Here is a 23,209-nt window from a genome sequence, read left to right as displayed (position 1 = left end):
ATACAACTTTACTGATACAGCTATACTGCACACGAATGTTAATTTGTGGAAATCCGCTTTCAGTGAACATTTATGCATTCCCAAGTAAAGTGTCTTTATTTGTTTTGATCTAGGTCAGTGATACTCAAAGTACAGCCTAAAAAAAGGCCAATATGCCCCTAAGGGGCATAACACAGCTAAAAATGCATCACCCAATACCGGGAGCGGTCCTAGCCAAAGGGACCGTGTCCAGCAACTAAAATAAACCCCTTGTGTCTAGTGGAGTGGATCCCTGCTTGGGGATAGCCCTATGCTGCACACAGATGATAATTTGTGGAAATCGGCTTTCAGTGAATATTTATCATTTATGCGTCACCAAGTAAAGTGTCTTGATTTGTTTTGGTCTAGGTCAGCGATACTCAGAGTATGGCCGGGGGGCCGAATGTGGCCCTCCTGACCTTCACATGTGGCCCCATGTGAAAGACTGCACTGGACTGCTTTTTACTTGAAACATCTCTAACAATCAGAAAGATATTAAATAAATGTGCAAATGTTTATTTACATATTAACCGATGTAACATAGAAGAAGCAAATAAGGTGCCCTGCACCACTTAACTTTAAGAACACATTGTTAAAGAAACTGTGAAACAAATGTGCATAAATACGATGCCAATTCTTCAGAATTCAAAAAAGTGTATTTTTTTAACATGCATACATGTTCCACCCTAATACACCGATTATATCCATGCATTCAGAAGCATTTTTTCTAAAATTGATAGTTTAAAAAAATGAATGTAGAAACATTCATGCATCCTCCTACCTGGAAAACATTGCCAATAGTAACCAGTAAACTGTGAGGCAAGTCAGTTGTCTAACTGAAAACTCTCTGTGGCATGAGTTGTTTTCACACATGTACAATATTATGGTTTATTAAATCAAACACAAATGAAGGTTTTGGACAGTGTATATCCTAAACTCCTGTATTTCAAAGTGCTCTTATATGTCATAATGAAGAAAAGGAGGCAAAATGAAATTAGACAATTGCCTATGATCATACAATTTAGTCAAGGGGGGGAGCCAGGATTGATACTAAGTTTTTGGTTTCGCATTGTGCAATCCTATTTCATTCCAATACAGTCATCATGTTACTTATTTTTACACTTGACTCTGTTAAGGCTTAAACCAAGGTCTGGTAAATGGATAGGGATTCAGGGACGGCATACACAGTATTGCCAAATCTATGACTTATTAGAGACTAGGGGCTCCGTTTAGGGGACAGTTTGGAATGCAGCACTCATAATGACACAATAACTCACTGATCACAACATGATTTGATTCTCCTCCCACCCCCCAATTCACTAAACCCTCCTCCCACAGTGCTGCTGGCATCAACACAGCTCTTATGCACACAACAGAGCATGCTTTGTGGCCACAGAGAAACTGCTTCCGAGTACCCATGGCCTAGATGATGTTTTAATCATCTTGTCTTTCTTCAACATGTTATCTCATCCATATTTGGTCAGGTTTGCAAGCTGAACTGTAGGCCTTCTCAAACCAACACCTCTCCCCTTCTGATATAGTTCCTTTGCTCCTCATATAGGTCTGTGTTTTACAAATACTAATACGTACATTGGAGAATGAACATGGTATGGCCATAGGCCTAATCACATTCTGTGAATACTACATGAGCACTACAATAAAATCATTGCTTCAAGAGAATTCTCCAAATTTATTTCCTAATAAAAAAGGGTCTTGGACACAGTTAACTCCGAAAATACTGCTCACCTCCTTCTTTGTCACTCAGCACCGCTGACATGGTATCTTCTGTACCAAAAAAAAACTTTTAGCGAGAAAGATGGGCATTGAAGAGATACAGGAATGCTTTTGTACTGTATGTCACAAAATGAATGTCTGCCCCAATTCGTAATACAACATAGAAAATCTTTTATCTTAATACAGAGCTGACTAATTTATTCAGTATGCTACCCAACATGGGCAGTAGTGCACCTAAGGCAGGCGATGTTGGTGGCAGTGGCACCAGAGCAAATATTTAACTTCAATCAAGGTTGTTGGGCCGCCAGGACCACCACTTCCAGGGGATCCAGAATCAATATTATGGTACATTGTAGAATTAATGGCAGTTGTGGCCTAGGGGGTATACAACCCTGGAGCGAGGAGAACCTTGTTTTTTTTTTGCCTTGCAGGAGCCGCCTTCCTGGTACTTGCTAGCAGACTCTCTTTTACTGCCCACCCGACCCTTCATTTAGGAGGTTTTGGTGGGCACCCTGTGTTCTCCTGTAAGACCGAAATGTGGTATTTAGGTGAAATTAGTAGGTGGGGATTTGATGTATGAATCTTTTTGTATTTCTTGGGGTGGGGTTTAATTATATGTGTGTGTTTGAGTGCGTATGTAGTAGGTTCAGGATAGGGATGGTCCTGTTTTTCACCATTGCCTACAAGGTCCGGTCTAAATTCATAATCGTTTTTTTTACTTCAGGTGTAGGGAAGTTAGGGTTTATTGGGTAGCGCAGGAAATGTTGCTTCGGTGGCCAGCAATGTCCTTCTGCATCTCATTGGTCTGTGCCAAGGGTCTAGGTTGCCCAACTACGTCCCCTGGAATGGGTGTCATGGGGCCCAGTGGGGTGAATCATTTTGAATTCCTATTAATTTGAGACCAGAGTCTCTGGTAGGTGTATTATACACAAAGTGGAGTTTAGACTGCATTTCACCCATTGACGTGCTAGTGTGCAGATTGGGAGGGGCATGAGCATTCTGCAAATCACAAGGCTCCTAGGGCCATATGTACAAACACATTTTCCCATTGACACAGAATGGTAAAAACCCTTTGATACATCTGGCCCCTAATGTTTTAAAACAGGTTTACTATAGACCATTTTCCTGCTTTTTATTAAGAATGATAATCTAACTATTGTTATGTAATAAGTGACAAGAGAATGTCTTTCATCTACCACTAAAAAGTGTTGTGGCTTGAGTCTTTTCTTTTACACTTGCCTCAGCACTACTCACAGAGTCCTGCTCTTGTTGACTTTAGTGTGTTAGCAAGGTTCTAACTGGTAGTGTGTGCTACTGTGGGTCCTCCTGTCTGAGCACTATATGGAAGGTACAACTATGCTATTCTTACAGTTGATTTAATCCAAACAACTGTGAACACATATACCAAGAAAGAAAACTGTGTAAACCTTTGCATGGGGATTCAGTGGTATTACATACAACCTTAGACATTGCAATCCAAGATATCGGTGCTGCTAATGACGCTCCCAGAATGTATATCTCGAAGAATCAACTGCTCCAAGAAAAGAGACTGTTTTTCCACAACGCTTTTGCTTGAACTATTGATTGGAGAGGTATGTTTTTATCCATTACCATAGTTCTTTGAATAAAAGCCAAGGCTGGTCCACGTCATGGGTATGCTTGGCTACCACAAGTAGTCCTTGCAAAGACCCATATCTCTCTAAATTTCATATTGTGCTTCTCCAATGACCACCAGAAAATAGGTGGTCAACACCCAGTAGGGTACATAAAGTTGCCCTGTCTGTTACTACTTGTAAAAAGTTAGGTTATTAGTTTAGAAGGATGAAAGCCTCACTCAAAAAATAAACACAGTCCTTGTCAAGGTAAACCACAAAAGTCATAAAATAATTCAGTGCAACCCTCTGGTAACTTGGCAAAAAGGCAGTCATGCTTAACTTAAAGACGATATGTAAAAAATTAAAGCAGCACTCAACTAACAATAGTGTGAATACACCAGACAAGAAAAATCTTAAACCACTTTAGAATAACTTTAATAAATGGAATGACACCAAAACAAACAAAAACCTAATCAGTAGAAACAGAGATATGAGTTTTTGAACTTTTAGGTGAAAATAGTTCTAAAAAATCACAAAACGCCACTTGTGCTTGTGGGAGCAGAACCCCAAATTCTTAATGCACTCCAAAATGTAGATCACCCCGAAAATACCTGCGATGGTTCCACTCGAACACCTGGGATCTTGTGTTAAAGAACACTTCTCTCCTCATTATCAGGTCAACATACATTTACCAGAGTGATGAATAAGTAATTGGGACCACTCAATAACTGAGTTCCACATCAGGGAAAAGTTAAATCATTTTAGAACATTATCAGAAGTCAGAATAAATCCAAGTCCCAGCTGACCAGACAAACCATTAGAGATTCTAGAAATCAAAACCTTCTCTATTAAATTATGATTGTCAGAACCGCAAGGAAACTGACACCATCTCTAGTGGAAAGTAAATTGGAAAGATTTTAAGGTGAAAAAGGAAGAGTTGCTGGCTCACTCCTAAAATCACGGTGTTTTATACACATTGAAGCATACAGAAAAATGAAAATGAGTGTTTCAGCATGGCAGATAACACAACATTGACTAATTACAAATTAACATGTCACAGTGTCTAAGGTAATGCTTCTATTTTCTTCCTAAGAATCCAGCAGCTTCTGTGTTGTTGCTGTTCAGTCATGCAGAATATTATGAAACAATCTTAAACTATTGCTGCATTAGTGAATTATGTCAGATGCACAGCAGAACTGCATCAGAAGTGTCCTTGGGCACTTCGAAACATTTGGGACATGAAGAAAGCTCTTTTCATAATACTCTCACTCTAAGGAAAACAACCAGCTAAATTACAATGTCCTGTGCTCTACAGAGACAATGAGGAGAGATGTTACTCGGGGGGGACATTGATTAGGATAGAAAATGAGCAGGAGCTAGATGAACAGTACATCACAACAGCATCCATTTGAAAAATATTGTATCTCCATGAAAATGTGGCACAACTAACTCACATTAATATACAAATGTCCAAATATCACAGCAAGCCCTTTTAAGTGCATTATTATTATTACATCAGATATGAGTTGGTGCTTGAAGGAGGTGAACCTCTTCTCAAGCAATAGCCACAGTTTCTCTCAAAGTGAAGTCACAGCGAACACTAAATTAACCTGTCCCATAGGTCTGCTGGAGTCTTCAGTCAGGTTACTGCTGGTGCCCCTCCCCCCCCAGCACCATCTGTCCCTTAGGGACCCATTGCTGGGGCTGTAGTGACTCCAGCACAGACATGCTCTGTGCCCCAAGATCAACAGATGCCATTTGTGAGTCTACCCTCCCAAGTGATGCCACCACAGTCCTGGACGCTTGGAAGAGGGAGTAAGGTGCTATACTAGACTCTGTGAACCCAGTGGAACCGACACATCTCATTTTCTGCACTGTGCAACCTCGAGCAGAACTGATCCATCACCTCTGCTATGAGGATTGGAACCATCGCAACGACCTGGATTGCATTGCAACCCGTCACTGCAAAGAAGCCACCGCTGCATAATGCATCCTTGGCATAGGCCCTTGCATCACTCATCAATGGTATACTGGATCACGTCGGAAACCATGTAGTAGCCTCACACCTCCTTGAAACCAATGCATCAAACAACTGCACAGTGCATCCCTAACTCCGGAGTTTGCATTGCAAGCCCTCAGCAGCGGGATCTTAGACTACGATGTAACAGTACCTTGCACCACAGCCTTGCGACATGTCCGAACCGACACATCGCTTCAGCTGCCTGATGCGCTTTTAACTTGGATCCTCACAATGCTCTGCAAACCAGGATTGAAGGTACTTCTTTCAGTGAATCAAACTGGGTCCCTCTAGTCAGGCTATGCTCCATCACAGCTGGCCTGAACTTGTGACTTTGTCCCGGTCCGGTGCAACCAGATCTCCACAGTTGGTGCTATTTTACTGAAGTCTTTACAAATTATTGTCTCCGGTTGTATGGATTGGATTTTTGTCACTTTCGTCTGGATTCATGACTAAAAATACTCTATTTTTTTTTTGTTTACAATCAGTTGTAGGCTCCTGTTGTGGTGTGTTTTCACTGTGTTGCTGTTTAAAATGTTGCATAAATACTTTATATATTGTCAATGAGTTAAGCATGACTGCTCGGTGCCAAGCTACAGAGGACTGAGAACAGGCTAAATTAGTGCTTGCTTGTGACTTCACCCTGAGAAGAATTGTGGTTATTGCTTGAGAAGGGTTTCACACCCCTCAACCAGCAACCCAATATCTTACACTGGTGGCAGCAGTGGGATTTGGACTTGTGTTTGTGCAGTGCATTAGATTCATTTTGTGTTACACCACCATCTCTCATAAATAAGTTAGACTATTTCAAGTTTAAACTCTCCTTGATTGGCCTTTTTGATTTTTCTAAATTTTCTCTCTGACTTTTGTACCTGAACTCACGTCTAAAAGTATGGAGTTTGAGCTTGTAAACAAGGAGTCCTACTCTGTGGCCCAGCAAGCTCAAGGAGTTCTGTAAGGAGAGGGGAATTCCAGCCAAGAGTACCAGCAGGAAGGTGTAACCGAAAAAGATGCAGATGGCCTGAGCAGATGTCTGGCAAGGACAGGGTTTGGATATCTGTCCCAAAAGGCAGCAGCCTGCTGAGAGGTATCACTTGACCCCTGAGTTGAAGCTTCCTGCCACAGCACACAGCAGAGTATCTTCCTGCAGCCCATTCCCAGAGTAGCTGGAAGAAAGGAATGAGGAGAGAGAGGTCAGGCTGGGGATGGCAAAGCTCAGGATGAAGGAGTTGAAACTGGCGTTGAAGGAGAAACTGGTTTTGGGGCACTTTGTTCATGAAAGGCGCTTTAAGGAACAGTGTCTGAAAGAGACAAAAAGGTCTGTATCTCCAAGGATCAGGCCCCCAGTTAGGTGTTAGAGGATGATACTGACATATGGTTTCCTGCCTATGAGGTAGCCCTGACGGTTCACAAGATCCCACTAGAGCACTTGGGGTCACGGTGGCTTCTGAAAACACTTGCCTGCAGTGGGGTGGGACACTTCTTACTTTAGAGGTTGGGAGCCTAACCAGCTACACCCCCATGAAAGCCAGCCTGATTTGTAAGTTTGGACTGACTCCTGAAAAGTACTGCCAGAGGTTCAGGGACATCCAGAAACTCCACAACTAGTCCTAGGTGGATTTCGTGGGCTACTCTAGCAAGGCAATGAATGGTTAGGTACGGGGCAGCATAGTTAATTACGACAGGAAGCTTGCTGAGGAGGCGGAAAGCAGGGGCAGCATCAGAGTGTCCAAAAAGGTATCTGGGGAGGTTCCCACAAGGGAGGTCAGATGTCCCACCAGAAGAAAGAGGGGAGGAAAAACTAAAAAATAGGGAGTTCCCAAAAGGCCCCAAAAACCATTCCCAATTAGGGGAGCAGACAGAGGTGACCTTAGTGTCCTTGGGGGATAAGGAGATGGTTCCAAAAGCCCATATGCCTACCAATGCTTCTAAGTACAGGCAGTGTACCTCCATCAATTGACAATGGATGGAGGCTCTGACGGACATAGGAAGCAGCATGACTACTGAACGTGTCAGCTGGTGTCCTAAGAGCAGGTCCTCCCTAACACCAATTTGTAGTCACAGACAGTCATGATTCATCTACTGGTGACTCTGGATTCCTTTTGAGTGGTGGAGGGAAGCCTCAGGTTCCTTAAAAGTAGGTATGAGCACTTCCATGCTAATAGATTGTTGCCTAACAGACAATCTGCAGGGATGTAGAGCTCAGGTCACCCTTGGAGACATTGGGATTGCTTGACTAAGTCTGTATGACCAGGAGGTTTAAGGCTGTCCAGAAAGAGGGTCAAGGGCGCCTGGAGCCTGCAATAGTAGCCTAGGCAGCTGCCAAGAAGTGTGGGAGCAAGGGGTGCATGAAACCAGTCCCTGAAGTTCCCCCAGTCCAGGTTGATTGGGCACCTGAGGAAGATGCCCCACAGCCAACCGGGACTACATTGCCACCCTGTGTGAAATGTCTAAGCTTGCCAGTTGGCAAGTTGAGGGTGGGCCCACCATAGAGTAACTTTGAAAGGCCCAGAATGAGTGCCCCACTCTAGAGGGCTTGAGGCGGCAAGCTGATGCCCACGCAGCAGATGACACCTCTGGAGATCACCTGTTCTGTTGGGAGAAATGCCTCATGTATAGCGAGCCTAAGGTTCATGGATCTACTGCTGCCCATGTGCTGGGGGACTTCTGGGACAAGACCTTTGCCAGGCTTGTTGCCCACTTCTTTTGGCCCTGGATAAAGGCAGACTCCGATGCATTCTGTAGGTCCTGTCCCACCTGCCAGGCCAAGGGGAAGTTGGGGAAAAGCTCAAGCTCCCCGGACCCCATTACCTATTATTGGCTCTCCCTTTGACAGGGTAGGCATCAACATTGTTGGACCCTTTTACCTCCAAGACAGCTTTAGGCAACAGGTTCATCCTGGTCTTGGTGGACCTTGTCACTTGCTACCCAGAGTCCATCCTCTAAGGTCGGTGACTGCACTTGCTGTGGTCAGGACTCTGATGGGGATCCTCATCCAGGTGGGGTTCCCCAAAGAGGTAGGGTCTTACAGAAGCACTAACTTCATGTCCGCTTACATGAAGTCCATGTGGAATGAGTGTGGAGTAATTTATATGTTCTCCATGCCCTATCACCCCCTAAAACCAAGTGTCTTGTGGAGGGATTCGACAAGACTCTGACGGACATGAGCCAAAAAGGCGTAAGTGGGACATCCTCTTTGTGAGAGAACAGGGCTGATTGCAGAGGCCCCCTAACTTTTTGCCCCCATTTTTGCACTTTCTGCTGGTGCTTTCCTGACTCTGATGGTGCTCTGGGTACTGCTAACCAGTCCCAGGGCCTGTGCTCTGTGTAAAATCAGTATGCAAATTAGGCTAATTATAATTGGCTAAGTCAACCTACCTATAAGTCCCTAGTATATGGTAGGGCATGGAGGTTTAGGGACCCCAGCATAGGTAATGTCCCCATAGGTGCACTGCTGAGGTGCCCAGTGTCATTTTAAAGGCAGGCCTGCCTTGCTGGCTGCTTTTAAATTAAAGTTACATGCAAATTCGACTTTGGAATTGAAAGTAGTTCCAAAGTCTTAAACTACCTTATTTTTTACATATGTCACCCCTAAGGTGTGCCCTATGTGCCCCTAGGGTTGGGTGCCATGTAACAATAAGCAGGGGCCTTATACAAATAGTTTTATAAGCACTGGTGAGGTAAAACAGCCAAATTTGTTTTTCCCTCTTTGTAGTGAATGGCCTCCATAGGCTAGAATGGATAGACTTTATCTTAATTTTAAAAATCCCCTTAAGTAACAGATACCAGAATGTTGGTATCAAATTAATTGTTATATTAAATCCCACAACTAGAAGTTGTGGGATTTATTGTAACTTGTTCAGGTAAAGCGTTTTAAACTTTACCCGAAAAGTTGCCAACTTCAGCCCTACAGTGTTTTTGCTGCTGTGCTCTGATTGGCCAGTCTCTGGCAGCCTGGCCAGGCTGCCTTGATGAGGTGTGAAGTGGCCTGGCTCCATACAAAGAGATGTGCCTGGGAGAGGAGATCTCCCCTCAGCAGATGGCGAAGCAGGAAGTGGGAGGGCTGCCAAACTAGTCTTCAAAGGCAGAGAAGGACATTTGGAGCAACCCAGCAGCACCCTCACATCCTGCAAACCCAGACAATTAGGTGCCCCCTTGATTAGATTAGGAGAGGGCAGGAGAGGGGTGTGTTTAGGATTTTTAGCTACACCAGTGGGTGGGCTAGGCCAGATGTAACCTCCAAAAATCACTTTCAGCCATGATGGATTTTTGCCACACTTCCCAGGAAGTGGTCATCACAGGGGGAGGACCCTGCCCCTGATTGGAGAACCAGGACCCCCCTGCTTTTCACTTAGGAGCAAGGATAAAACTGGCAGACCTGCACCCACACCTCAGTTCCCTACCAGATTCCTATCAGGAAGAACTACAGAAGAAGAAGGACTGCCCTGCTGGACCCCTTATCCGATTTCATTCGTTTTGGTGCCATTTTAAAGATAAAAATATAATCTATTTTTATAATTTGGTTTTGGATTTTTAAACTGTTTCCTGTGTTTTATTTAATTACTGTTTTGTGATATTTAAATGCTTTACACTCTGTCTCCTAAGTTAAGCCTTGTCGCTCGTTGCCAAACTACCAAGGGTTGAGCTAGGTTTAAAGTACTGAGACCTAACTGGACCTAAGTGGAGGTTAGTGGCCTATTGCTAAGTGTATGTACTTACCTACCCTTACCAATAACCCATTTTCCAACAGTCTTGTCATGCCTTCTCTTTGCCTGCAGAGATGCCACAGAAGGGGGTTGGGTTTAACCCCTTTGAACTCCTCTATGCCACCCTGTTAGGGGACCTCTGAGTCTTGTGAGAGAGGGGAGGAAACAAGCCTCCCAGAAACTCCCACAGGTTGTGGTCAGCTACATACTGGCCCTCTGCAACCAGATGCATCACTTCTGGAAGAAGGCCAAAAGCAATCATTAGGCGAGTCAAGACATTATGAAACTCTGATAAGACTAGTAGGTAACTCTTGTAGATTTTCAACCTTGCCAAAAGGTGTGTGATATGCAGCCTGTGGAGCCTAGAGCTCTCCAGGGTCACTGGAGATGCCCCCATGAGGTGAAGGATAGGAAGGGGGAACCCCCTTACTTTGTGGGACTCAAGACCCCTAAAAATCAAGGATCACTGGACAGGCTCCTATGAGATGAGAGTGTGGAAGGGGAAGTCCACCTACTTAGCGGATCTCGAAACCCCTTAAGGGTGCTCCTCGTGAACTCCCTCAAACCACACTATGAGAGGTCTGCTGTCAGTTGCTGGGGTAGTTGGTCTCTCCTTTCTCCCTCACCTTGAACTGACAAACCTGTGCATTCATGACATGCACCAGAGACAGTCTGCATGGTAACAATAAGATTTACAGGTTGTTAGACAAGGTGATGGCCAGTATCAAGGAGGAGGGCTCCAAGATGCTGGTGTTAGGAGTACTTGAGCACCCACCACGTCTGATGATTGTGATGCCACTTTAAACAACTATAGCATTTTTTTTTAACCATTATTTTTTATTAGATTTTCAAACATCAGCACTGTGAAACCGAATATACCTGTAAAGCACCTTCACAGAACAGTTAACCACAGACTAAATTACATTCTCAAACTATATACGGCCCACCAGCAACCCCATATCTTGTGTTTTTTGGGACTGCCCCTGCAGCATATATAGGCTTCTCCATTTGAGCGCACCAGTCCACTCCCATCCTCCACTCCACCAGGGAAGGGGCAGTAGGGGAGTTCCGCCTATGAGCAATATCCCATTTAGCAATTAAAGTAGAATTACCCATTAGTGTACAGTCAGCCCATCTGCTTGCATTCCAGTCAACCATACCCAAGAGGACCACCTAAAGTTAGTTTGAGTTTATGTCCCAAGACCTCGGAGAGTTCATGTCATATGCGTTCCCAGTAGGCTGTAATGATCGGGCAGGCCCAAACCACATTCAATTAATCGACTGGGGACGCAGAGCAGCGGAACCAAGCAGAAAAGGGGGCCCTACCAGCAGGGAATAAACATATTGGGGTGTGCTATAAACAAGGTATATTTTTAATAACAATTCAGCTTCAACATTACAGCGAATGTTGACTTTATTTTATGTCTGTTATGCTTGTTTTCATATTTTTTATTTTACTATGTCACAAACATTTTGAATTGGCTGTAGTCCTAACACATGAGATGTAAGTCATGAGGACAACAACAATTACTGTTGTTTTTCACTGAGGTGCGTGTTCACTCGTCTTTTTGTCAGTGTAGGAACTCTTTCATCAGACATGATTAGGTAGCTGTTGTAAGGTTCTGATAAATTGCTCTACATCATCGGGGACAAAAAAGGCATGAAACTTGTTGACCAATTTTTGACCAAGAATCACTAGACCAACTAGTAATCACCTAGTAAGGATACAATGAACATTATTTTCCTTTGCATTCTCTGATTTGTTTTAACCTTAACATAGACTGCATGAACAAATAAATGAAAGCAGTAAGGGTCTACAGTTAATTTTAATCATGTTTACCAATCTTCTTAGTTCCTGATTTGGATATTGGGGGATGGGATATCCTTCACCATTATGATGTAGTAACCCCTCCTCCAATATCTAAATCAGGCCCTTAGTCTTTAGTGTCCTTCAATATTGGAGGCATTTGAGTTGCATGCTTGCAACCCGATTGGCGATAAAAATATCTCTGGCAAAGTGTCCCCCAAAGGGGGTCATTGGGCATTGCAGCACTGGCCCTGTGAGGAGCATGGCCTGATGATGAAGCATGGCACCTTTGTGTGGGTGAGGGTGTGTGCTCCACTTAGCTACCCCTTCCATTGGCCTAGTTGGATCTAGACACCTAATACACTATCTAAGATCCTTAGCAGAACGGAATACTTTATTAATATTGTTATAGCTTGGGAGAGTGTATAATGGAAGTGGAATTTCTCTCAGTTCTCATTTTACGATATTGAAAGCTGTGCACTTTACCCCTGCTAACCAGAGGTCAAGAGCTTGTGTTCCTCCTTTCAACATGGTAAATTTGGTATAATCCTGATTGGTTTGATTAATTTGTCTAGAAGTCCCTAGTATATTGTACCAAGTGTATCCAGGGCCTTAAGTTAGGTGCGATCAGTGGATTAAGATTCTTGAAACCTATTTTCACTGTAGAAAGGATGTCTGTTCCATGGGAAAGCGTTGGGATACGATATTGAGTTTACTAAATGTTATCTCTAGCTATGAAGTAGCCCACTTCAGAGCACTTCTCAGCCTGTGGAAGATCAGAAGAGCACTAAACCTGCTGTCAGAATCTGAAAAAAGCCTTGAATGCCTGGATTCGCTCTCCGTCTCTTGTACCCAGGACAAAGAAGGGGACTCCAAGCATAATAGGGATGACCTCCTGTTCAAGCTACAGGGATACAGCAAGCTACAATAGGCCTTTCCTGCAGCTGCCCAACTGATCAGTGGCAGCTGGAACCGAACTAAACTCTACGTGACACCCACTCAGTCTCTAAGTGCCTTTGATGTGCTCCTGGGTTATTTGAGAAGTGTACTCCTGTTGTGGATTGGGACGCAAAGCACTAAAGGAGAGAGGGCTGAAGCTGGCAATAGGGTCCAAGAAGGAGCTATACCAAATATCTCTCAGAGCATGGGAGGAGGTCTGTATTCTACAGTCCACCACACAGGTGCAAGAGAAAGATGGGTCAGAGGGTGATGAAGAAACGGAGGAGGAAGAGGAGAATGGCCTTTGGCTAGGCCCAGTGGCAGGGAAGGAGGAGGAGCATGTCGGATCTAACTCATCTACCTTGTCCAGAGCCAAGAGCAGTGTGCCCTCTTGCACCTTGACCCAACCAAAGTTTGAAGATAGGCAAGCTCTGTGAAACCTAAACCTACAACTGGCTGCCTTTGTCACAGAGGGAAAGAAAACTGTCCTGCTCCTAGATGAGGAGAAAATAGCCTTGGTCTTAAAAGAGAAAAGGCCCTGATGGCTCATGAATTAAGCCAGAAGTAACTGGACCTGAAGGCAAAGAATCTCCCTGAGTCCAGTGATAACGGTAGCAGTGACAGTGAAGTGCATAGGAGAGGTAAGATTGCACATCCCCAAAGCCCTGATACCCAGCTATCTGGTAGGGAATGTCATCGACCAGTGGTTTGAGGCCTTTGATGTGGCATCAGTTAGCCTGAGGAAGCACATGCCCATTTCATAAGGGATATTTTGTTGACCCCTGAGAAAGATAACAGGATGAGATATGTCCCCACGAAAGAAGCCGTTTTTGCGAACTTTGGTCTAATCCCTGGGAAGCATTGTCTGAAGTTCAAGGATAGCCAGAAGCAGTCACTGCAGTCATGGGATGATTTTATGGACGGTTGGGTGAAGGGCAGCAAAGTGAATGATTATGATGTGCACTTTCATTATTATTAAATTGTAAAGTCTGTGTTCTATATTTGTGTTACACCATATTTATTCTAAGCTCACTGCACCCAGAGAGCTTGGGAAGGAGACTGCCCTCCTCATCTCTATCAGAGTATCTAAAAAGGTACCTGGGAGTGACCACAAAAAGGGTGGTTCATGCCCCCCCCCCCACAACAGAGGGAGGGATATGACCAGGATAAAACAGAGATGTTCCCCAAAGGGCTTTGGGGAACAGGGGATCCCCATATCCCTTCTGAGCAGAAGTGGGGAGGTTCTGTTTGGTGGAAACCATGGTTCCCTTACTTCTGGCAAAGTGTATGACTGTAACAAGTTAGGGCACAAGTGGGAGAACTCTGCCTGCCCCTGGAAACTACCCACAGATGGGCACTCACCACCAGATGTAGTCTGTGTGGCCTTGAGGGGAGTTTGTCCCTAGGAAGAGAGGATAAAAAACACCCCAATGTCCCTTATTTGGGAGTTGGCCCCAGAAGATAAGCTTGGTGGATCCTGGGGGTTAGAGTCATCACTTTCACCAGATCACATTAATTGAGATCCCTGTCACTGCTCTAACAGATACCTATGTCAGCCGGACCATACTGGTAGAAAAGCTGGTTTCCTAGATCAGTATATGCCAGGACGTGTATGTAGGACCCTCATCCACCTCAGTCATTGCCACAGCAATCCCCGACGGATATAAAATCACTCACAAGGACTGCACCAACAAGCCGGGAGGAGGAACAGCCATCATCCCCAAAGGGACCACACAGTGCACCACCACCACTGATAACACCACCAACCCCATGGAACATCTCAACTTCAAAGTACACATGGATGACAAAACAACCATCAAAGACACCCTTGCATACCGACCCCCAGGCGTGTGCTCCATCTTTTGCAACACTATCGCATACTTCATTACACCCCTAGCCATAGACTCCAAGGACTACATCTTCCTCTCTGACTGCAACCTTTACCGATGCCTAGAAACACGCTGAAATCAGACTACTACTCATAAAACTCTCTGCTGACTCCAGCGAACCCAAAAACTACAGGCCAATCTCCCTGCTCCCTTTCCCAATGAATGTACTGGAAAAGATCATCAACAAGCAACTCCTACTTGGAGCAGAACTAACTACTCTGTGTCTCCCAATTCGGCTTCTGTAGCAATCACAGCACCTAAACTGCCCTGATGGCAGCCACCAACGACATCTGAACCCTCTGCAAATATTTTTCCAAGATACTGCAGCACTCCAAAGTAGTTCATAATCAACACGTCATCCGGATGAGCTTGGTTGTAGTAGGTTCCTTTTATTCGTAGATATGGACATCATAATGATAAGATGAGTGTTGTTCCACAATCACAGCCAACACGTATTTCATCACAACAGGTGACTTTTTGAAGGCTTATTGGGTATGCGAGGTCTAACCTGGAAAAATCACAACAGCGTGTGTCTCTATATATCAAAATGTAACAGAAGTTGGATATGAAGTGAGTCACTTGTTCGTGCAACAGGGTATCTGGTAGTCCCTGATGCAACAGACCAAGGTAAATCTAGAGCCTGAGGTTCAACAGCAACAGTGCTGGAGTAGTAGTCCAAGCCTAAAACTCTCTGCCGACCCGGCGAACTCAAAAACTACAGGCCAATCTCCCTTGTCCCATTTCCAATGAAGGTACTGGAAAAGATCAGCAATAAGCAACTCATGACATACCTGGAGCAGAACCAACCACTCCATGTCTCCCAATCCGGCTTCCGCAGCAATCACAGCACCGAAACTGCCCTGATGGCAGCCACCAATGACATCCAAACCCTCCTTGACAGAGGACAAACAGCAGCTTTGACCCTCCTCTACCTTTCTGCAGTCTTAAATGCTATATCCAACCACATGCTGATCGAAAGACTCCACCAATAGGCGTCCATGGCAACGCCCTCAGATGGATCACCTCCTTCCTCACCGGAAGAACCCATAAGATCTACCTCCCACCTTTCACCTCCTAACCCAAGGAGATCACCTGCGGTGTCCCTCAGGGCTCATCCCTAGGCCCCATGGCTCTTCAACACATATATGACCCCACTGGGCAACTTTGTCAGATCCCGTCATCTCAACATAATTTCCTATTCAGATGACACCCAACTCATCTTCTCACTCACCAACGACCCCTTCACCACCAGAACCAACTTCCAAAGATGCATGAGAAGCGTTGCAGATTGGATGAAGAACAACTGCCTACAGCTGAACGCAAACAAGATCTTCGGCAACAGCAGCAACACATGGAACGACTCCTGGTGGCCATCAGACCTAGGACCCAAACCCACTCCATCCGACCACACCAGAAACCTTGGAATCATGATTGACAACAAGTGCACCATCAAATCACAGATCAACGCCGTCTCCTTCGCCTTCTTCCTCACTTTGCACATGCCACGTAAGATCTTCAAGTGGCTACCTCTACACACAAGATGCCATAGGCCCTTTTCACCAGCCAACTGGACTACGACAACACCCTCTATGTAGGAATCGCCACACACCTCCTACACAGGCTTCAGACCATACAGAACACAGCAGCCAGACTCCTCTTCGGCCTTCCCTGATGAACCCACATCACACCCCCACCTCAGGCAAATCTAGTGGCTCCCCATACAGAAGAGATGTCAATTCAAGCTGCTGACCAACGCACATAAAGGCTCTACACAACCAAGGACCCACGTACATTAACCTCTGCCTGAACTTCCACCAACCGTTGAAAAGATTGCACGCTCTTCCTTTCACTTGCCATACTCCCTGCATCCACTGAAGTAGAAGTGCAGGTCACTCCTTCTCTCATGTTGCAGCAAAAACCTGGAAGAGCCTCCCCACATACTTCCGGACCATCACCTCACTTCCAGAGCTCTGAATGGCCCTCAAGACCTGGCTGTTTGAATAAGCCTCGGGGACCTGCAAGCGCCTGGATAACTTATCGGGTGATTAGCAGCGCTGATTGGTAGATTGATTAATAGGGTAACCCAGGACCATGGGCAGGAGATTTTCCATCCTGCAGCCCTGGTGTCTCTGGAAGGGTGGATGAGGGAATGTGGCCCAGAAAAGGGTCATTGTCAGTCCCCAGATGCCTATTGACTGCATCCTTGGCAATGAGAGAAAAGGTGGGTGGGTCAACCATACTAGGCCTCACCCCCGATGATTTCTGGAGCTACTGTCTACAGACCGAGAGTATGGAGGCTGAGATGGAGAGTAAGGGGTAGAAGGAGGAGGCAAACCATAATGGGAGGGCCAGTGACCAGGGGTGTCACCCTTAAGGGTCACCCTTAAAAGGGGGGCGGGTCTGGTTTCCCCATTGAAGTCCTGAACATGCCAGGCACCCGTTCAGTCCCAGGTATAATCCCTGAGCTGATGAACCGGGCTCAGAATACCACCCCTGAGATGGCAGGAATGAGGGTGGAAGTAGGGTGTCTTCCACTATTGGTTCACCCCCTTCACCACTCTGAAAACATTAAGAGGCCAGAGAGAACTCAGGAAGAATTGTGGGACTCCTTATTTGTATTCTGGCCAGAGGTGGGCCCTGCCCAAGGCCCCAGACTGGAACCTCTACCTTGTAATGGATGGCCAGGGCCTGACACTTGAATTTGGCAGCTGTCAGTGGCCTCTTTTGTATGGTTGCTTTTCTCCACAGTAGGGCTGAGAGCCAGTCTCAGGACACCACCACTGAGATGACAGGTTTGAGAGTGGGAGGAGGGTGTCTTCCACCTGACACTGACAGCTGTCTGTGGCCATGGTTAGTTGCTTTTGTTCTACCAGATTTCTGTCCCTGAGGTTGTTGATGGGTACAGGACACATCTCCATCTGGAGTTTAGTGTTAGATGTGGGAGGATACATATTTACCATAGTAAACTCCCTGCACACACCTAGCTTAAGAGCCCAAGTTTAGTGTGACCAAAGACAGGACCCATCTCGAAAATTCTCAGAGTCGGTAGGGATAGCCCTAGGAAACTTTACACTATTGGGTAAGGCATTCCCAAGGGTCAATCCTAAACACTAGCTTGAATCCCAAACCAGGCATAAATGTGGCATCTCCAGGCACCCACTTCAGAACACTTCTGGAGCAGTGGAAGATTAGAAGAAGGCTCAAAGAAGTGGACTCCAGGGGTTATAAGGCTGACTTCCTGTTCAAGATACAGGGATACAAGAGGCTTTTTCTGCTTCTGCCCAGCTGATCAGTGGCACCTGGACTGGACTCTGCCTGACACCAAGTGAGTCCCTAAATGCCTCTCCTGAGGTCCTGGGGCTATAGAAGTTTCATCCAGTAAAGACGTAAGGGACTGAAGTCAGAAGGGTAAAATCTTTGACCAGAGTGGGTGTGGTTAGCGTGTCTGACCCACGCTCAATTGTGGTCCGCGTCAAATAGCACCTAGATCCTGCTCTAATGGTCCCATTGACTATCATAGGTTTTGTGTCTTGATGCCATTTCTACTTAAAACTGCAAAAATAAATGTATATCTCTGGATCCCCCTTATTAGATTTCTGTCATTTTTAGGTCATTTTCTTTATGACATTTTACTTTATTTTTGTAGTTCATTTTGGGATTTGTATTGTTTTGCATTACAATTCTATTACTGTTTTGGTACTGTATAAATACTTGACACATTGCCTTAAGTTAAGCCTGTCTAGTCTATGTCTCAGCTACCAAGTTGTTGAGCTCAGGTTTATTTATTGACCTTAATTATTCTCCCTGAAAAGTATTGTGATTATTACTTGATGTAGGTACTTATCCCTCTAAACCATTTCTTACACTGGACCCATTTCATCCTACTGGCCCTGGTTTAGAGAACTTCCTGTCTCAGCAGAACGACTGAGTCCTCCACTCAAATTTATTTAACTTACCCCTTCAAGCGAAGAGGTTGGAAGGCTATTGACTATTTTCTGTTTGCTGCATAAAGCAGCAGATGCCATCTTCACTGCCAGAATCCTCTCCACAAAATCCATCTGTGCTGTCCACTGGGACAAATTTGTAACTTGTCATGGTGCCCAGGACACTTAACCCTTTCAGGCTAAGTTGTTGAATGTCCATTTTTTTTTCTGTAGACCAGCAAAACCTTTTAACGAACATGGTAACATGTTATGCTTGTAGCTTTCTGTCATTTTAATTTGCCAGACCAACCATCCTTGTTTAAATCACCTCCTGTGATGAGGTTTATTAAATGTTTAACATGTTTCTTCACATACCATTTATGATTCCACAATGAGATCCTAATTTGGTCTTGACATTCCTTATGTGCAGGAGCGGCTCACGGCGTGTTGAAGGGGCGGAACATGGGGAGGGAAGGAGAAAAATAAAATTTTAAAAACCTGATTCCCTACCGCCACCTCTGCAGCGCTCCTCTGCCTCCACTGCAGCTGTAGGCACAGGCTCCCAGCCTGCCCTGCAGCCAATCCGAATGCTGCTGTCATGCTGCTGGTAGCATGATAGCAGCATTTGGATTGGTCGAAGTGCCAAGCCAAGGTGCCCTGAGGCAGAGTGTGAGTCTCTGACTGCTGTCTACAACCCAGCAACACAGTGCAGGGTTAGAGAGAGCACTGTGTGCATGATGGCTGAGCCGGCCGGCCAAACATACATGCGCACTGAGGGGAGTGCTGAGGGGCCCGTCCCTTTTACAATAAAATAATAAACTTGGTTTATTATCATTTTAGTGTAAACGTTTTGCCGCTGCTGCTTCTGGTGGGGGGGCATGGCTTCGCTGCCATAACGTCTAGGTGCCATTTCAGGAAGAGATGCCTTGGCTTAATGTAGAGCTCACATCCACCGGCAATTTGTAAATTGAATTAATATAATCTGATATTTTTCCAATTTAGGTCTTCATTTTGGGATATTTACCACATGTAGTAAATACCATCACTTAAGGTGGAGGTACTTATCACATGTAGATAGCTCCTATTAAGAGTTATAAATGATTCCATGTTTAGCTTTTTTTCTGGGGCTTGGCGCCCAAGAAATGTCAACAGCTTATACATGCCAGAATTTACTAGGATTAAAAAAGGAAGTAAATTCCAATCCCTTTGCAATACAGATCTGCACAGGGACAGGAACTTAGCCTTTAGTCCTTAAAATGGGCCTAGTAAATTATGTTAGACAGCAGAGCTCAGAAAGAGGCAGATCATGGTCACTGCTTCCGAGGTGTACTGTTAGAAAATCAAGCTTTAAGTTGGATAAATATTGAGTTAAAACATTCACTTTACACGCCGCAGGCACATTAAAACAGGCATTCAGCTTTTCACTGAGCCAGTGCAGTCATTCATGATACAGCCCCTGTGGTGATAGGCAACACCGACTTGGTGAGGGGAAGGGCTTCTCCCTTTGACAGAAGACGTAAGATAGTAGAAGTAGAGGCGATGATCTCACAAAAAAAGACTGGTGCAAACATCGTACCTCTGTCAGGGTGCCAAAAAGCTTTGAGAAGCCCTGCCAGGCTCTCCATGTGCTGTGATTAAGAAAGGTAGGTGCTCGTCAGCTGCTTCTAGTTGGCACAGATAGGATTGTTAGTAACAATTATACAAATTTTAATTTTATTTCAGTCTTTGAAGGAAATGAATGTCATAAATGAAGGTTAAAGATGTATTTTGCTTGTGTTTATACAGAACACGTGATGTTCCGTTTTTTTTATTCTTTATTTATTTTTGTGCAGGTCAATACGGCTTCAGCTCGCCTTGGAATACCAGTTTCCTGCATTTTGCCAGTTAAAAATTATTCATCTGAGTTGGAGCTTGAATACAACAATGACATCTTGATACTTAATGTCCTGCAACAGATTATGCGTTTTGCCGACAATTATTTTGATAACATCCCTGTTGAGAGAGTGGATTCCAGTTCAGGCAGTGCCATAGTCTAATATTCGTGCTGAATTTTTCGATGTGATAACAAACCTCGCATTAACCACACTGCCTCAGATTGTCACTTCGTGTGAAGTTTAACAAAAAAATTAGATGAGATGAGTGCTGTTGTCTTTATTTAAATCGAAAGTACCTTAAGAAACGTTATCGCGGAATTAAACTGTGTGCCTGATCTACTCATGGGCAGTTCGATTGTGAAATGAATATTATCATACCATATGACTCCGTGTCAATTCTCTTTGAGAGCACTCGACCTTACGCAGTTTTCATACTACTTCGGAATGTAGGAACACAAGGTATCTGCAGGAAAAGCAACACTGTATCCAAAATACATTTCATTGCTTTTAATAATAATATAAATATGAAAAAACATTCAATTTTGTTGATGCTTGCATTGTGTATTATCATCAGCAGTGCTGTATGTGCTTTGAACAGGCCCAGCAGTCTTAGTTATGCTTGCACTAAAATATTCTCACTGTGTCATAATGCCTTGTTTCATTATGTCTTTAAAAACGTTTAATTATATATGTATTTGTTTGATGAATGCTAGTTTCTGTATTTTTGGTGCCTTGTTTTGCTTTTCAGTTATTGAAAATGCTTGTGCCAGCATCTCCTGCTTCTAGTATAAACACTGCAGGTCCTCAAATTCCAATAATGATTCAGTGGTGGTCCCCGGGTTCTAGTATTGACTGAGTAGGGGTCCACAGAAGTCAAAAGATTAAGAACCACTGGTCTAAACCACTGGCAATCACTGGGTAGTATTCCAGCTCATCATTTTTCAATGATTGTGCCGCAGTAGACAGAGACCCTTTTATGTGGAACAGTACTGACCTCATGGGAACAGTCCTTCCTGGATAGCTTGTTATGTTTATATTAAACATGTACATATGCGTGTATGAGAGTAATCATGCACCCACCTCTAAATAGATACTTTGGAAAGATAGAATTAGATGAGCCCAGTTAGTTTGCTCAGTTTCCTACCTTTTAGAGGTGCTTAGACTATAATTAGGACCTCATTGCAAGTTGACTGATGTTCCAACCAATCATTTCACATAAGTGTACCACTGGTTGCCCTTTTACCCAAGGGTGAAACCATTAGCCCTGTGAGGCAGAAGTGACGAATAACCTGCAGATTTTGTTTGCTCACCCTTTTACTACAGATCTTCCCTATCTCTGAATTTACCCCATGCAAATTTCATCAAGTTTCACCTGGTGAAATTTCATGAGTAAAAATCGTTTATGTGCGCTAATTAGGGAAAACTCTGAATCCCATAATGGGGCCCAAATGCTGTTTTCACTTAATCATGGTGTCACAGTGTCCTTTCCTCGGGATCTGCACGTTGCTGAACAAAATGCCCACCTCCCGGCGTCACCAACTCAGAAAGCTATTATAGCACAGAGTTATGATGAAGCCAGTCGGGGGGAAGGGAATGAGGATAGGGAACAGCAGGGAAAGAGATCTCTAACGAAAAGGTTAGAACAAATATGCACTTATTCATAGGAATATAACTCATAAATAGACTCTTGAAAAATGCTTCTCCGTGATATCAGATGGAGACCCCTTTTGGAATGAGGGAAAAGCCCCTTCTTTGAATCATGGAACAAGAATAAACTATGACCTCAGAACCAAGAGATGGCAAGCGCTTTGAACTATGATCATACTGAGAATATCAATCCTGTAACATCTATGCATTCATAACATAAACCTTTGATCATGACCTAGAAAATCAGAAAGAATTAAATATGCTTTTCACATATTATGCTTTCCAAAAAAACTATGAAAACTATGATTTGCTTATCTCCAAAAATACTTTCACATATATATATATATATATATATATATATATATATATATATATATATATATATATATATATATATATACAACTATAAAGGCCGAAAAGTTTCACTCATTGAACTTGAAGTGCTTTGTTCCTTATGTCAGATAGCGCTTTCATTTGTTTAATCTGAAGCGTACTCTCTGCTTGTTATGCTAAGGGACGCTTTACTCATTTGGCCTAAAACACTTTGATTGTTTGTGCCAAGGGATTTTTATGCATGTGGATTTAAGTGCTTTGATTACTGTGCCAAGGGCGTTTTCCTCATGTGGACTGAAGTGCTTTGATTACTGTCCCAAGGGCGTTTTCCTCATGTGGACTGAAGCGCTTTGATTGCTGCACCAAGAGAGCTTTACTCATATGAACTGGAGCGCATTAATTGTTGTGCCAAGGGCGCTTTCCTCGTGAACTGAAGCGCTTTAATTGTTGTGCCAAGGGCGCTTTACCCATGTGGACTGAAGCGCTTTAATTGTTGTGCCAAGGGTGCTTTACTCATGTGGACTGAAGCGCTTTAATAACCGTGCCAAGGATGCTTTCCTCATGTGGACTGAAGCGCTTTAATTACCGTGCCAAGTCCGCTTTCCTCATGCGGACTGAAGCGTTTTAATTACCGTGCCAAAGCCGCTTTCCTCATGCGGATTGAAGCGCTTTAATTAACGTGCCAAGACTGCTTTCCTCATGCGGACTGAAGCGCTTTAATTACCGT

At 44.2% G+C, this 23,209-nt stretch overlaps 1 protein-coding gene across 5 annotated transcripts in view; it reads left to right on the top strand.

Moving 5' to 3' along the window:
* Positions 1-21,209, top strand: part of LOC138293160 (interferon-induced protein 44-like) — a 260,617-nt gene extending 239,408 nt beyond the window's left edge. For all 5 annotated transcript variants that reach the window (XM_069232216.1, XM_069232218.1, XM_069232215.1 and 2 more), the window contains one exon: positions 20,461-21,209. In XM_069232216.1, the coding sequence (XP_069088317.1) occupies positions 20,461-20,664 (204 nt within the window). In that variant the 3' untranslated portion in view covers positions 20,665-21,209. The remainder of the gene's footprint in view (positions 1-20,460) is intronic.
* The last annotated feature ends 2,000 nt before the right edge of the window (positions 21,210-23,209 follow it).

Source organism: Pleurodeles waltl, chromosome 4_2, assembly GCF_031143425.1.
Source record: "Pleurodeles waltl isolate 20211129_DDA chromosome 4_2, aPleWal1.hap1.20221129, whole genome shotgun sequence".
NCBI lineage: Eukaryota > Metazoa > Chordata > Amphibia > Caudata > Salamandridae > Pleurodeles > Pleurodeles waltl.
The sequence above is the reverse complement of the archived record's forward strand: the minus strand, read 5'-3'. Positions and strand labels throughout refer to the sequence as shown.